This window comes from Aotus nancymaae, unplaced genomic scaffold, assembly GCF_030222135.1.
Source record: "Aotus nancymaae isolate 86718 unplaced genomic scaffold, 86718_ANA_hifiasm-v0.15.2.pri h1tg000088l, whole genome shotgun sequence".
Lineage (NCBI taxonomy): Eukaryota > Metazoa > Chordata > Mammalia > Primates > Aotidae > Aotus > Aotus nancymaae.
In genome coordinates, this window is record NW_026988503.1 from 15,187,313 (window position 1) to 15,203,436 (window position 16,124).

General features: G+C 38.6%; 1 protein-coding gene across 12 annotated transcripts in view; it reads left to right on the forward strand.

Moving 5' to 3' along the window:
- The window catches only part of LMO7 (LIM domain 7), a 229,263-nt gene that overhangs the window by 160,295 nt on the left and 52,844 nt on the right, over positions 1 to 16,124 (forward strand). For 4 of the 12 annotated variants that reach the window (XM_012472043.2, XM_064369108.1, XM_021671794.2 and 1 more), the window contains 6 exons: positions 2,391 to 2,421; positions 3,484 to 3,597; positions 7,813 to 8,011; positions 11,419 to 11,671; positions 12,601 to 12,882; positions 14,564 to 15,283. In XM_012472043.2, coding sequence (XP_012327466.2) covers positions 2,391 to 2,421; positions 3,484 to 3,597; positions 7,813 to 8,011; positions 11,419 to 11,671; positions 12,601 to 12,882; positions 14,564 to 15,283 — 1,599 coding nt within the window. Of the gene's footprint in view, positions 1 to 2,390; positions 2,422 to 3,483; positions 3,598 to 7,812; positions 8,012 to 11,418; positions 11,672 to 12,078; positions 12,283 to 12,600; positions 12,883 to 13,189; positions 13,394 to 14,563; positions 15,284 to 16,124 lie in introns of all 12 variants that reach the window. The other 8 variants (XM_064369110.1, XM_064369112.1, XM_021671795.2 and 5 more) reach the window with 3 other exon arrangements.

The window sequence follows — 16,124 nt, forward strand, 5'->3', positions numbered from 1 at the left end:
ACTGACTTCCATGCAGTGGGATGCATTTGTTTGTGAGAGAGTGAACTCTGTTTACTCCAGCAAATCATTGACTACTTGAATTCCTGGCATTGCATTTCAGAGATAGGACACTAATTTGGCTGGCCTATGTATCATGTCCAGGAGCATGTTATAAATGCTCACATTTAGAAGGGAATGTAAAGTGAGTGAAAGGTAATAATGGGAAGGTAGCTGCTCACTGCGTTTATCACAGAATAGGCCATCTCTTGTGTTTCCAATGATTGCCTTATCATGATAAAAAGTGAAAAGCAAATGAGTGTGTTGGATCTGAAATCTTCATTGAGGGCTGTAGAAAGGAGGTCAGGGGTTCAAGAGAGCTGTGTTTCTCCTTGCTGCCTTGAGTGTGAGGCAGATCCAAAGTGGGAGGATGATCAGCTGAGGGCATTCTTTGTCTGGGTATTGATGGTTGTTTTGTGCTTTGGCTAATTTAATGTTTGACATGTGTATGTTGGTCATTAGTCCAAAAAAGGGGCTATATATTTACAACTCTGCTATTTTTTGTTGTCAGTTTCTAGTGACTTTCCCCGCTTACTACTTCCAAGTTAAAGTGCTGTGGATTTTTATGAGGATTTTCTTTTTAGTCAAGAGATAAGCTATGGTTTGATAACTTGTGCTGTGGAATTTTTTCTACTTGTTTACTTTTTTGAGGGATAATATACAGAAAAGTATACATATTATAAGTGTACAACTTAAATACTTTTTGGAAACTGAGGGCACTTAAGTAACCAGTTTCCAGATTGAAGCACAAATGATTGGCATCCTAGAGGCCCCCATCCTCTTCCAATCTCTTCTGTCATTCTCTTCCCACAAGGGTAACCACCATCCTGACTTCTAGCAGCGTATTGTTGTTTTGCCTGTCTTTGCACTTTATATGAATGGAATGATACAACCTGTTCTCTTCTGCATTTGGCTTCTTTTCCTTTCCCTTGTTTGAGAGCTTGAACCTGTGGTTGAATGAGGTTGAAAGTTGTTTATTTTTGTTGCCATGTAATAATTCATTATGTGGATATGCCATAATTTATCTATTACAATGTTAAAGACATCTACACTGCTTCCAGTTTATATTGTGATGAATAATGCTGTGATAAACCTTCTCATATATAACATATATAAGCATTTATGTTGGGTGCATACCTAGGAATGGAATTATTAGGTCATAGAATATCATTGTATTTAGCTTGAATAGATATTACCAAGTGGCTTAAGAGTTTAAGTAGTTATACCAATTTACACCTCCACCAGTAGTGTGAGAGTTGATGAATTTTATTGCTGAGATGTCTTTTGGGAGGTGTGTGAGAGGTGCATGCTATTCTTAGGTTCATTTCAGTACATGTTTGTTTTCTGGAAAGGAATGGTCATTGTTGCCTTGTTGATTCTTTGAAAGCTAAGTTAAAAACTTGTCTCTGTGTACTCACACTCTCCTTTTTCTTTGTCTTTGTATATATGAATATATATGTGTTTTATGTTGATGTCTTCTACATACATAGATGTGTGTATTTTATTTTACAAATATACGACTGTGCTGTTAGACTGGACAGGCCACTTAGAAGTTTTCTCACTCAGGCTCATACAAGTCTCTGAATTCACACTGATCCTGCTTAAGTGTCTCTAATGAGGGGAAGTGCGTTCTTTAGGATGACCCCTCCCTTTGTTAAGAAGCGTGTTGTTGCTTCTTCGACACAGTGGTGCCGTCTGCCTCTTTGTAACTTCTCCCATAAATATCATGCCCTTTCTTAGGTAAGCAAAAAACCCATGATTCTTATAATACAGTGAAATTTCTTCAGGCAGTTCATGGCTATTTTTTAAATGGCCACTTTTCAACATTTGCAGGGACAAGGTCTCTGAGCAGTTTGCTCTGGGGAACTTGGATGAAAAACCTTAAGGATGATGGGAAAAAAAACCCTCAGTGCAAAGTCGCTTCTATTTTTCTTCCTATTTTTAAGGTTGTTAAGGTGGTTGTTGGTTTTTTTTCTCCCATTTCCCAGTTTTTCTTTCATGAACAAACTGATGCCCCCTCATTGGGTTTAAAAATTGTTTAAGATGGAAATACAAGAAATGCATATTATGTATTTAAAAATTAGAGTAAAATGACTAAAATGAAAAAATAGCACTGCTTTTTATAGAAAACTGACAATTGCGTTAATGAATGTCAATGAATATAGAAAATCCATGCATTATACTTTTGTCAAATCAATGAATATGGAATTATTCTTCTGATGGAGATCATATGAGTGCTAAGAGATTTGAACTTCCAGGTGATATTAATATTCATAGAACTTTAGAATAAAAATGAGTTTTTAATTATTTAAGGTTCACAGATATTACCTAATAGATATTTTCTTTCTTTACAGGCAAGAAGAGACTGATAGGAGAGTAAAAAATGTAAGATACATTTACCTTAATGGAGCATTATAAGTGGCTTTCACTTCTGTGTTCTATAAGAAGGCAGTGAATCTAAAAGTATATAAGGGAAAACGTGGTATTTGGTTTTCTGTTCCTGCATTAGTTTGCTGAGGATAATGGCTTCCAGCTCTGACCATGTCCCTGCAAAGGACATGATCTTGTTTTTTTTTTTTTTATGACTGCATAGTATTCCAGAGTTGAACAATGAGAACACATGGACACAGGGAGGGGAACAACACACACTGGGGCCTATTGGGTGATGGGAGAGGGAAAGCCTCAGGATAAATAGCTAATGCATTTGGGGCTTAATACATAGCTGATGGGTTTGATAGCAAACCACCATGGCACACATTTACCTATGTAACACACCTGCACGTTCTGCACGTGTATCCCGGAACTTAAATTTAAAAACATTTGAGTTGAGTGGTATAAGAGGATAGGTTAGATTTAGGAAGCTGTTATGTGTCAGTAATATGGTAAAGGCAAGTAAACACATTTTCAGATTTTTATGGGAGTAAATAGGAAACTACCAATTCGGACTTTAAGGAAGAACACTAAATGTTTAAGGACTCGGGTAATTGTTCAATGTAGACTCATACATCTTACAATATTTAATGCCATTTGAAAGAATATCTAAAAACGTTGCAGCTTTATTTTTAAAAAGCTTAATATCCTTTTAAGGAAGCTGAGAAATATTGATGTTTAGGTGATCATTCTGTAAATTCGATGAAAAAATATTGATTGCTTTAGAAGTTACATTTGTGTTTTCTCTTATTTTTTCCCTTTTCATATATACGAGTAGAGTATATGAATAAATACCTTTTGGAGTCTGGACTTTTGGTCTAAGAACTTGCTCAGAGACAGGAGAATTTAGGAAGGAAAATTAAGATTTTTAATGACTTTCCCATAAACTTAAAAGAAGGTCTCCTTTTCAACAATAGAGTCATGTGTGCTATCATTTATCTACAGTACTCACCTACATTTGAGCTTGCAATTGGTTGCTAATAGACTGATTGTTGTTCATGGATTTTTTTTTTAAAGGTTTTGATAACATTGTACTGGCTGGGAAGAAAAGCACAAAGCAACCCCTACTATAATGGTCCCCATCTTAATCTGAAAGCATTTGAGAATCTTTTAGGACAAGCCTTGACGAAGGTAAGTAAACCACGTCTGTGTGAGATTGCTACTGTGATACAGTACCACTACTCTCCCTTCCTCCTCTCTTCTCCTTTTTCTTCTCCTTCTCCTCTATAACAAAGTATGGCAACTCTGGCTGTCTTTGTCCCACTCTCGATTGGGCTGAGTAAAGAAATTGTTACTCATTTACTGGCTTTATATGTCACCACCAAGGAGTGAGTTGAGTCTATTCCAGAGCAATTTCCAAGGTATAGAGATTTACCTTTTAATTCTACGTAATTTGATGACACATGCATTGGCTTCCTTCCCTACGCGCTTTATATACCTTAAATATTTCTATACTCATTGTAAACTCAACCCGTAGTAGACAGGTGCTTCCTGGACTGTTAACGTGCATGGAATGTACTCAATTTCTTTGCAGTAATGTGTTGTTGTCATAGGTGATGGTCTTTAATGCCCACACTTTAATATCCCCACAATTCTACCACGCTGCCTCTGTTTCCTAAAGAGTAGTACATGGTGTGAACTGGAACTTCATACAAGGTTTTTAAGTTAGAATCCTTTGTTTTATACACATTTCCAGTCATGCATATTCTGGAATCAATGTGACAGCCATTTGAATGCTTGAGGACCATTTGAAGAGAGCCAAGTGCTAGGACTGACCATAGTTCTGCCAAGTCTTCATTTATAAGATCTACATGGGAATACAAATTCTCTGGGTAGGGGTATTTATTCAGGGAAATTTGTAGGACTCAGAAGAGCCCTTTTGTGTAGTCACAATAGCGTTTCATCATCTAATTAGTAGTCATTGTTTCATGGGTTTCTCTAATGGTTAAATGATACCACACAAGTAAGGCATTTAGCATTTGTCTCTAGCACGTTGTAAGGCTGCAATAAATGTTAGTTGCTGTGATTGGAAGATAGAAATTTTAGACCAGGATGAACATGATCACCTTGCCTTGCATCTACCTTGATCTTTTTTTTTTTTTTTTTTTTTTTTGAGATGGAGTCTCGCTCCCATCACGCAGGCTGGAGTGCAGTGGCGCCATCTAGGCTCACTGCAACCTCCACCTCCTGGGTTCAAGTGATTCTCCTTCCTCAGCCTCGGGAGTAGCTGGGATTACAGGCGTGCACCACCATGTCTGGGTAATTTTTGTATTTTTAGTCGAGACAGCGTTTTGTCATGTTGGCCAGGCTGGTCTCGAACTCCTGACCTCAGGTGATCCCCCCATCTCGGCCTCCCAAAGTGCTGGGATTACAGGCATGCATAAGCCACCATGCCCAGCTGCATCTACCCTGATCTTTAAATAATTTTGCCTGAGCCCAGCCATGATACAGCAATTCCTGTTCATCCCCCAAATGTAAGAAGTCAATAACACTCTATTCAAATTCCTTGAATAAGTTAATTCAAGAAATAGCTGCGATTTTAACATGCATACACATTGTACTAAGTGTTGAGAAAACACTCATGAGAGATTACCTAGCCTCACAAAGCACGATTATCTGAGATAGATGAGCACACTGGTCACTGCAATGAAGAATGGTGAGGCTCTAATGGAGAATTTCAGGGGGCTTTGAACATAGGGAGAGCCTTGCTTTACAGTTATGTCAGCTAAGAAAACTTTTGGTTAAAAACTGTGTGGGACTTTGACTTATGTACTAGTGCTCTCTTTATAGCTTTTGGTCCTTTTAATGACAGTCTGACTCAGGTTGAATAATCTTAATACGGTGTCTATGCCAGGAATGCTTTGTCAAAGGCTGTTTCCTGTTACCAGTTTCAAAACCAAAGGGAGTAGATGAAGACCTTATGGTAGATAAAACTATCGTTGTGGTTCTATTATTTTATCATAATAAAGTGGGGGTAGCTGTAGAGGCATGTGACCCTATCACTGGTTTTGCATCAGTTCTATTAAAATCAAAACCAATGTGTTCATCAGGCTTTTCCCATTTAACCAGATAATGCCTAAAAGTGAACATAAAATACCAATTAAAAATCATTGGTGTAAGTTGTGACACCTCAGTCATTTTATAAGTTGGAGGTGACTCATTTTAGGTGACTCGTCAGGGTGCCTCCTTAAAAGCCAGGCACCAGGGTCAGACAGGTTATTTTAAAACTGAAGTGACTGTCATCAATAACTTTAACATTTATGAGGTCAAAAATTCATCTTGTGTGTTGAACTCTAAGGCCTTAGCAAGTACGTGTCTAAGAAACCTGATGGATCTAAACACTTAAATTAAAAAAAAACTTTCTGTATTTGAGAAGAATTTTGGCAGCACCAGCACTAGGCCTGGCTTCCCCATTGGCTTGGAAGTAGCAGGATGTAAGGTAGGCACTTGCATTTTCATGACAGGATGTCAACTCTAATTCCAGGGTTTCTGGCATCTAAAGCACATGAAACCTCCCTGAAAGCTACTAGACCTTATTGGTGCTCCAAACACTTGTCAAACAATTAAATCATGAATTGACAGTATTACATCAAAAGTATGCCTGAGACAGCTGCTAATTAATTATTCACTGCAAACACTCTTCAGCTTTTTTATATGTTGAAAATATTTATAATTAAAAGTTGAAAGAAGAGTACAACAAATACCCAGATACAAAACATTAGGTTCAATTATTATAATTTTCCATACTGGCTTTATCTACATAGGTGTTTATCCATCTGTGTTTTTACTTAACCATTTTAATATAAATTACAGGTGTATTTCTCCCCCAAATACTCAGTATACATCTCCTAAGAATATAAATATTCTTCTATATAGCTACAGCATTTATTATACTTAAGAAAACTCAGATATTCCCCATTATCTAATATTCAGTTGATATTAAAACGTTCTTAATTGTCTCTAGCTATTTTTCATAGCACTTTTTAATCTGAATCATGACTTAAGGGTCACATAATAGTTTGATTGTTAGTAATTACTAGGTTCTTTAAACTGTCTCTGTATTAGTAAGCTCATCTGAAAGCAACATTTCTGATTTTTACTGTGACAAAATTATCTTCACCATATTAAAAAATTGTAGTTACTAGATATTCATTGACAAGTATAAGTCAGGACTATGCCATGGGCTTTGTAAAATTTACTCACATCCTATTGTTTAAAAAGCCAGGTTATCACGCCTGTAATCCCAGCACTTTGGGAGGCTGAGGCGGGTGGATCACGAGGTCAAGAGATCGAGACCATCCTGGTCAACATGGTGAAACCCCGTCTCTACTAAAATTACAAAAAATTAGCTGGGCACGGTGGCGCGTGCCTGTAATCCCAGCTACTCAGGAGGCTGAGGCAGGAGAATTGCCTGAACCCAGGAGGCGGAGGTTGCGGTGAGCCGAGATCGCGCCATTGCACTCCAGCCTGGGTAACAAGAGCGAAACTCCGTCTCAAAAAAAAAAAAAAAAAAAAAAGCCAGGTTATATTTTGTCACTAGCATTCATAGAAGAATGTTAATTAAAAGTGCTTATCTTGAGTAAGTTCTATGTAATTCACAAACCTACAGTTAACATCATTTGCGATGTTTCTGTGTATCCTTTATTTGAGCCAAACAAATATTTTATTTAGGTCCAGAGAAAATAAGCTTTACATGTCGCAAACAAGTATGCTTCTCTTGATTCAACAAGAAGGATAACCCAGCTGCCAGGACCTTAGAACTAGGTTGTGTAACTAGTGAAAGTAAATGAATTCTGTGAAATGTATGCCCACTTGCTCCTTTTTATTTTTCTGGGGAAGGAAGTTAAATAACTTCAGTTGTTAAGGTTTTATGTTATATAAGCCATCCCAAATGTTTCCTGGAGATAGACTGAATATAATCTTGCTGATTAATCTCCTTTTGGTTGGCTAAGTTAAGGTTAATTTTTCTCTTTGACTCTTTACATATTTATTGCTAGAGAACTGTGATAATTGATTTTAACATTTCAATGTTATTCTGAACTTCCATTAAATGAGTCCCCTTCCTTATTTTTAAATAGAACATAGGTACTAGTTTATTAAATAATATTAATATCTCCTTATTGTTGCTTTGAATATTGAATACCTCCTTATTGTATCAGTTGTGGGGAAACAATTATAGATTTATTTTCTGTTTTTCATCAGCTTTTTTCTTGTCTGACAAAGAAACCTCATTGCCTCACATGTCAAATGAAGTCCAACTTAAATTAGGCAAACAAGCAAATAATAACCAATTATATTTTTTGGAAGTTTATTTAACTTAAGTTCTTTAAAACATGTTTTCTTTAGGCACTCGAAGACTCCAGCTTCCTGAAAAGAAGTGGCAGGGACAGTGGCTACGGTGACATCTGGTGTCCTGAACGTGGAGAATTTCTTGCTCCTCCAAGGCACCATAAGAGAGAAGATTCCTTTGAAAGCTTGGACTCTTTGGGTTCTAGGTCATTGACAAGCTGCTCCTCTGATATCACGTTGAGAGGGGGACGTGAAGGTGTGCTGTGCTTTTGGCTGTCAGTCTATTTGTTTACATATCAAGGGAGAACTGGGAACAGGACAGAGTAGAAAAATGGAGTGAAAACTAGGCAAAAATTTCACTTACAAGTGGATTTTCATAGAGACGCAAGTATAATTGGGGGTTTTGTTGTTTTTTCCTCCTTCATGGTGGTGATAGTTTCATTTTTGAAAAATTTCACTTCTGGAAAGTACTGTGACCTGTTTCATCAGTGGTAATCTATCCTGGCTTTTCTCTCTCCAGATTCAGGCTTAATAATCTGTGTTCATGAGTTCTATAAGCTGATATATCTGAACACAAAAAGGAATATAAGATTCTGCACACAAAAAAAAGTCTCTTCTAGTTACTAACTTTCATCCTTGGCTTTTTTCAAAAGATTAAAAAAATTCTCTTAAGCAAAAACAAGAAAAATATTTTTACAATTATTTCTATAGATGAGAAGAAATGATTGCTATCTATCATGACAGAATATTATGTTAAACTTTGTAGATTGAGTAATGTACCACCACCTAACGTGCTGGTAGAAATCCTCCTTTGGTCTTTTCAGGGTCAGAGCTAACCCAAGACAGAACAAGTGTGAAAGGAACATGTTAGAGACATTCTGTTGTGGGGAGGAAACTTCTTTCAAAATCCCAAGCTTATGGTCAGTTCAGTTATTTCAACACACATCTTAATCCTGTGGCTGTTGGGTATAGTGTCAGCAATTTCTGACTGTACATCTCCAGCTATTCAGATTTGACTAGATTGAAATCACAAAGTTTTTTTTTGAAATATTTCTGTGCTTCTGCCAACACCAATGTGAACACATTGAGTTCTGGCTGTGAATTTGTGCTTGACTGTTAGGGATTTTACATTGCTTGTGTATCTGGAATATTACTTTTATATTTCTAGATATTTTTCCTAGCTTATCTATTACAAAAAATATCAAAAATCCGCAAACTTAAAATAATTCTACAGTGAACACACATGTATTTGCTGCCTAATTCTACCATGATGTTTTATTATGCATGCTTTATCTTAAAGCCGTCTCTCTCTCTTCTCTCTCTCTCTCTTTCTCCCCTCCCTCTTTCGTTCTCTATTACAATTTAATCATCTTATCTTTTGAGGCATTTCAGAGTATATCACACTTATCCTGAATACTTCAGTATGCGCATCATTAACTGGACTTTATTCTTTGTTTTACTTCTGATGTAAAACTTACATAAATACGACATACTAGGAATTTGTTTTCCAAAAAAATCAATCAACAATTTATTAAGCATGGTAACAAAAAACCTGAATTCTTTATCTTTCAGACTAGTAGTTGTTTTTAAAAATGAAAAATAAAAAATGTGAAAGGCTATGTAAGCATTAATCTTGATATCACTGCCACATGTATTGGCTATTTGCTATCTAGGTGTGACATTTTCATAGCCCAGATGACGATTACAATATGTTTAAGGAAATGAATCTGAGTATGTGATTCATCTGAGTGGTTAGAGCTGTAAAAGCAGAGGCTTACATTCTGAACCCGCTGTATTTCTTTGTCCTGATGGAAGAACCTACTCCATGTAATGATTGACTTTATATCTAGCTAAGGAATAAAAGGAGAAAAGACAGAGGGCGTGTGGGAATATGCAGGCTTCAGTCAGTTCAGATGCAGTGGCCTGCCCAGTGGTTGGAGGCTAAGTCATCTTCTCAGATCCTTGTTGGAATGGGCACCTGTACACGTAACCAAAAGCAGAGGGCCACTGTCACATCCCTTCCTGATCTTGGAAAAGGGGCTGCAGACCCTGTCTAAAGAGTGCAGACATGAAGTCTTGGAAATTACAACCAAGCAGGGAAAAAAATGGAGACACCAGGATGATAAAGCTCTTTTGTGATCGGCATCTTAAAATTCTGCTGCTACCCTCTAGATGGTAGTCCTAAACTGATGAACACTATAAGTAGGATAATACTTTTAGGATAACAGAATTGCAATGTCACATTCTCTAGTTTTATATGAAAACTCATATCAAGAATGATATTTTGGGGAAAAAATCCTCTCCAGGGCACCGTACTGGACCAAAAAAAAAAAAAAAAAAAAAAAGACTTTATCTTAAAAATTGAAAATAGGCTATTTGTGACTTAAAAATTCCACATGTATAGATTTTGGCAAGAGTCATTGATATACTTATTGGAAATGAGAGATAAATGTCTTATTTTTTTAGAAGGTGTTAAAAAGAAAGCACCAGATTATTGATTACTACTCCTCATGGTCATAGCTGTGTTTACTTTCTCTCTTTTGCTAAGACTCTACTCTTCTTTTACTCTGTCCCTGCCTTATAGCTGTATGTTAAGCGACTTGCTGTAGACCTTTCTCAGTGTGATTTACTGTAGCTTCCTGCCAGGCTGGAGGGAGGAGAAGAGACTGCCTTTAACTCAGGTTAACCCTGCAGGTGCTCCACCTGCTGAGAGCTTATAGCTGCCAGGCTCTGTGCACAGCCAGGCCCGGAGAGAACCCTGGTGAGAAGTAACACTTCCAAACCTTGACAAATGCACAGGAGGCAGGAAGAGAAGATGGGCAAGAACGAGGGAAAACTTGGCTTGGATCTGTGGTGTTGTTCTCCCCCCTTTTCTTCCTTTGTCTCTGAAAGAGTAGAATTCTTCTTTTTCTTCTTTTAAGAAAGCAGATTACTATTTGTATCTCTCTGACCTTGAGGGGTATCAAAGAGTATTCTTTTGAATTTGTGTTTAAATGATGTTGAATCATAATACAAGGTTCCCAGTGTAATTTCCATGGCCACTTAGAAGAAACTGTGAGTTCTGTGCTCTCATTAGGGCGTTAAGAGTTGAGATTCCTTTGGAACTTAAGAAGTCATCCAGTTCAACCTCATAGTTAATATGTGATTCCGGTTCATAAGATCTATCCAGACCCTTTGCAAGCCTGGTTTTTTTTTTTTGTTCCTTCTCTTTCTACATCTTTCCTGATCTCTCCCCTCATATAAATGATAGATGGCTGCATGCCTTATTTTAAATTACTGAGTTCCCCTAGAATTATTTTTGCATGTTGTTTTAAGTATCTGTGACTCCGTTGCTAGATTTTATTTCTATGTATTACATCAACAAATCTTATGGAAAATCATGGAGGCAGAGATTGAAGAAAAGGGGCTCACTAGTAAAATAAGACTTTTTCTGCTTTGAGCCTACAACAGCTAAAGAATGTACTGCATGTGCCTCCAGTATGCAAAGCAAGTTCCTCCTAATGGATCTTATCACAACTTCGTGACAAATTTCTAAAAATAATCCCTGCAGTTAGCAGTGGCAGCACTGGGTTTCTAAGGCAAAGACAAAGCAGGCGCTCTGTGTGGGTTTCAGTTAGGCGAATAATCTGGAGAGTAAAGCTAATTCTTGTGCCTCCTTTATAGGTTTTGAAAGTGACACAGATTCTGAATTTACATTCAAGATGCAGGATTATAATAAAGATGATATGTCGTATCGAAGGATTTCGACTGTTGAGCCAAAGACGGCGTTACCCTTCAATCGCTTTTTACCCAACAAAAGTAGACAGCCATCCTATGTACCAGCACCTCTGAGGAAGAAGAAGCCGGACAAACATGAGGATAACAGGAGAAGCTGGGCAAGCCCAGTTTATACAGAAGCAGATGGAACATTTTCAAGGTACTGAGATGGGATGTGATTTTTGAGTGTCATATGCTTTTTCAATGTGGTGGGATGTTAAATGTAGTAAAAAAGAATGGCTCTTAAATGTGTTTCCTAGATAATACATTAAGCTTGACGAGTGAGAATATTTTTCATCCCTCTATTTTTAGTTATACATATCTCAAAGCTATTTCTTCGGTTTTAGAACGTCAGCATATGATTTGCTGGGTCTTTTTTTAGATGCATGACTTCAGTTTATTGGTATTTTTCAGCTTACCAGATAACTTATATTGTTTATGATGAACCCTGCCATGTCATGTTTTTCCTTTTTTGATTGATATTAGTAGACATGAAAAGAATCCTTTAATTTCTCAGCAAATTAGCAGAACAGAGTGTGGTTTTGCAAATCCAGCTTCCTATCACAGGGAGGCGTGCGGTTTTGAAAGTGGTTCGGACTCTGAGGATGAACGAAGGTTTCCTGACGTAGTTTTGGATGACTTAGCCAACCGTAGATTCCAAGTGAAAAAGAGGCCACAGAGTGTCATCTCGAAAATCACCTCTCCTAACTCTTGTCCGCAAATATTTTCTCCTGCTGATGTGTTCGCCACTGGGCTATATGGACTGACGAGGTCAGAAACACTTGTCCTGGATCTGGCTGTCTATCATGCTTCTGATTTTAATTCAGAAAGTAACACCCCAAATGTACCTCTTTCTTTTAACACAGCTTCTAATGCAGTATCTTTGGCCCATGTGTATCTAGCTATCCTTGAATTAAAATGAGATGCTGTTATCATAACTTTGTCCTAGGAACTGTGGTGGTGACAGGAATGGAAACTAATTTGCTTTGTTCACAGTGGTGTGAACTTTGTGAGCCAGAAAGCATGCCGTTTGTGTTCTGTGTCACAAATGCTCATACAGTCTCTTAACCGGTTGGATGTTTTGAACAGTAATCAGAGGAGGACTTGGGGCACCAGTGTGGAGAACTGGCCAACTGTACAAGGAACTCCAAAGTCCTCTTGTTATTTGGAAGAGGAAAAAGCAAAGACAAGGAGCATACCCAACGTCGTAAAGGATGATCTTTATGTGCGCAAGCTAAGTCCAGTCATGCCAAACCCAGGGAATGCTTTTGATCAGTTTCTTCCCAAATGTTGGACCCCAGAAGATGTGAACTGGAAAAGAATAAAAAGGGAAACTTATAAGCCATGGTATAAGGAATTTCAGGGATTCAGGTTTGTCGTTGTGCATGTTTCTGTTACACCAGTGTTCATTGAATACCCCAGCTGGGGTTTTATGTGCATGTTTTTTTTTATATATATATAAAAATAAGAGAGACCGAGAAAGTCTGATTAGTCCTCTAGCATCTCAGAACCCATATAATGGAAATGAATTTCTGTTTAAATTTAAACCTGAGGATCTGGATCTGAAAAAGTCCTGTTCTATACATAGCCATCGCATGGCATTATTTTTAGTAGTTCTGCTTTTCTCCAATTCCTTGTCTCATTCCCTCCTCCCTTCTTTTCTCCATGTCACTCACAGTAAAAGGAATTCAGACTCTGAGGATGAGGACTCAGGTTCTGACAGAAGCGCCACCATTTTTAGTAGAGCACGAAAGGCGGAGCGTAGGCTAGACGGCAACTGCCAAAGCCCTTCACTCTTGCTGGAATTAGCTACCAAACGGGCTGTAAAACCGCCGGACTCCCATGCAGCCAGGAGAAGCAGTAGTGCTTCGGATGAGCCCAGGTGCCCCTGTCTGTATGAGCCTGCCTGCTGGGGGTCTGGCCTCAGACACCCCTCCGCCCGCTTCTGCTGCTCCATTAACCTGGGACCTGATTGCTCTGAATCAGGAAACCTGACTCACTTAGTGGACTTAGTACAAAAGCATAATGTATAACACGCTGCTTTCTGTGCCACTATGTCAGCTTGGAAGTCTGTAGGATTCAACCATTCTTCTTTAGCACGATAATGTGTGAGACAGGATATATTTACATGTGGCAGTTCTTTTGAGAAGCCAGTTCAAAAAGGCTTGTTAGAAAGTTTACCTAATTTTACAGTTGTGCTGTGTGTGGAGATGTGGAGAAAGGAAATAACTTTTAGGTAGAGACTAGGAAGGGCAAGTCTAGGGAAAATACAAAGGGAAGATTCCTTGAGCTCTTTTATAAAACTTCAGAGCAGTGTATTTTCCTTTTTCCTGCTGATTATATGTACCTATTGCATAACGTGCATGATGCCCAACTCATGAACTTTTAAAGATTATTCCCCTTGTTCAGAGGGAACTTAGGCCACTGTGGCAAATGGAATGAGAAAGGGGTACCAGGGGCTGGGCACAGTGGCTGATGCCTGTAATCCCTGCACTATTGGAGGCCAGGACAGGTGGATCGCTTGAGATGAGGAGTTTGAGACTAGCTTGGCTAAAAGGGTGAAATATCATCTGTACTAAAATTAGAAAAATTAGCCAGCCATTGTAGGGAGCCCCTGTAATTCCAGCTACTCGGAAGGCTGAGGGAGATGAATCACTTGAACCCAGGAGGCAGAGATTGCAGTGAGCTGAGATCGCGCAACTGCACTCCAGCCTGGGTGACAGAGCGAGACTCCATCTCAAAAGGGGGTACCAGGGAGTGGCTCTCCTGGCTTAGTCCACTCTCCAGCCCCATCAGTGGCCTCTGTGGTGCCCAGCTTTCCTGAGCAGTGTAATCTGCTCTTATTTCTTTAGAGAGTATCCAGAAAAATCCTGGGTGTTGGATTAAATGCTAGTCTGCTTAGCAAGAGTCCCCCCAGTGGTCCTCTAAAATGATTTATTCTCAGCAACTGGCTAGCTGGTCTGCTAATTACCTTTGGCTAGTCGATCTGCTAATTACCTTTTCTTCCCAAACTTAATAAGATTCTCTTTCCTTTTTCCTTTCTGTGCATCAGTCAGTTTTTACTGCTTCAGGCCCTCCAAACATACTCTGATGACATCTTGTCTTCTGAAACACATACCAAAATTGATCCCACTTCTGGCCCAAGGCTCATAACCCGCAGGAAGAATCTCTCTTATGAACCAGGCTATAGAAGAGATGACCTCGAGATGGCAGCCCTGGTTCCTGACTTAGAGAATGATGATTTCTTTATCAGAAAGACTGGGGCTTTCCATGCAAATCCATATGTTCTCCGAGCTTTTGAAGACTTTAGAAGGTTATCTGAGCAAGATGATTCTGTAGAACGAGATATAATTTTACAGTGCAGAGAAGGTGAACTTGTTCTTCCGGATTTGGAAAAAGACGATATGATTGTTCGCCGAATTCCAGCACAGAAGAAAGAAGTGCCGCTGTCCGGGGCCCCAGATAGATACCACCCAGTCCCTTTCCCTGAACCCTGGACTCTTCCTCCAGAAATGCAAGCAAAATTTCTCTGTGTACTTGAAAGGACGTGCCCATCCAAAGAAAAAAGTAATAGCTGTAGAATATTAGTTCCTTCCTATCGGCGGAAGAAAGATGACATGCTGACGCGTAAGATTCAGTCGTGGAAACTGGGAACTACGGTGCCTCCCATCAGTTTCACCCCTGGCCCCTGCAGTGAGGCTGACATGCAGAGATGGGAGGCCATCCGGGAGGCCAGCAGACTTAGGCACAAGAAAAGGCTAATGGTGGAGAGGTCAGAGTGTGTTTCTGCAAGGATTTTGCTTGTAATGGATAGTCTTGTGTGACTTTTCTCAGGCGAGAAAGCAGCTCATAGTGTTGCTCAACTCTGCATGTCGCGTGCCATTTTGAAGCATCCTGTAAAATTTAATTTGCTTTAAAAAACCCTCAGTCATTTTGTAGAATAAGTGCAATTCCATATTTGCATATCTCTAAATCACTTATTTAGGCCTGTTGAAGACTATATATACATAAAGGTTGCCTTTCACTTAAGCCGTACTGTGGTACCATTCAGCAATATGAAAATGTTTTCCAACTTAAATTTACAGACTTCTCATGTTCAGGCATTTCTGTAACAGTCTGGTTATAGTTTGGTTTGATGTGTTGCTCACATTTTGGAGTGTCTGATTTTTGGTGGGGGAGAGTAAAATTTTCCCTTAAAATATGGCATTGCAAATTTCATCTAACTTAATTTTCGTTTTCGGCCTAGGTTTCATGGACTATCAATTTGTAACTTATTTTTATTTATAAAGTTCAGTGCAAACTTTGACGTTAAAATGCATGGATGGTATTTGTTGTCTGCTGAATTTTGTATGTGTGTAATCATGGCCATTTTGATAGTTTGTATTATGCAACTTGCCTTTTTGATGAATGTTCAGTTTGTTGAACCTAGGGAAGGACACATCTGATTAGGTTGAATAAAATTAGAGGATCCAAATCTAATTTACCCGTTCCTGACAACGGGAAGCCTTTTCTTATGGATTCGTTAGCAGACAGTCAATTGAGGAAATTCTTCATTTTGCTTAATCTGAATTTCTTAAGATAGGAAATTGATGAGAACTTGAGACATGATCAAG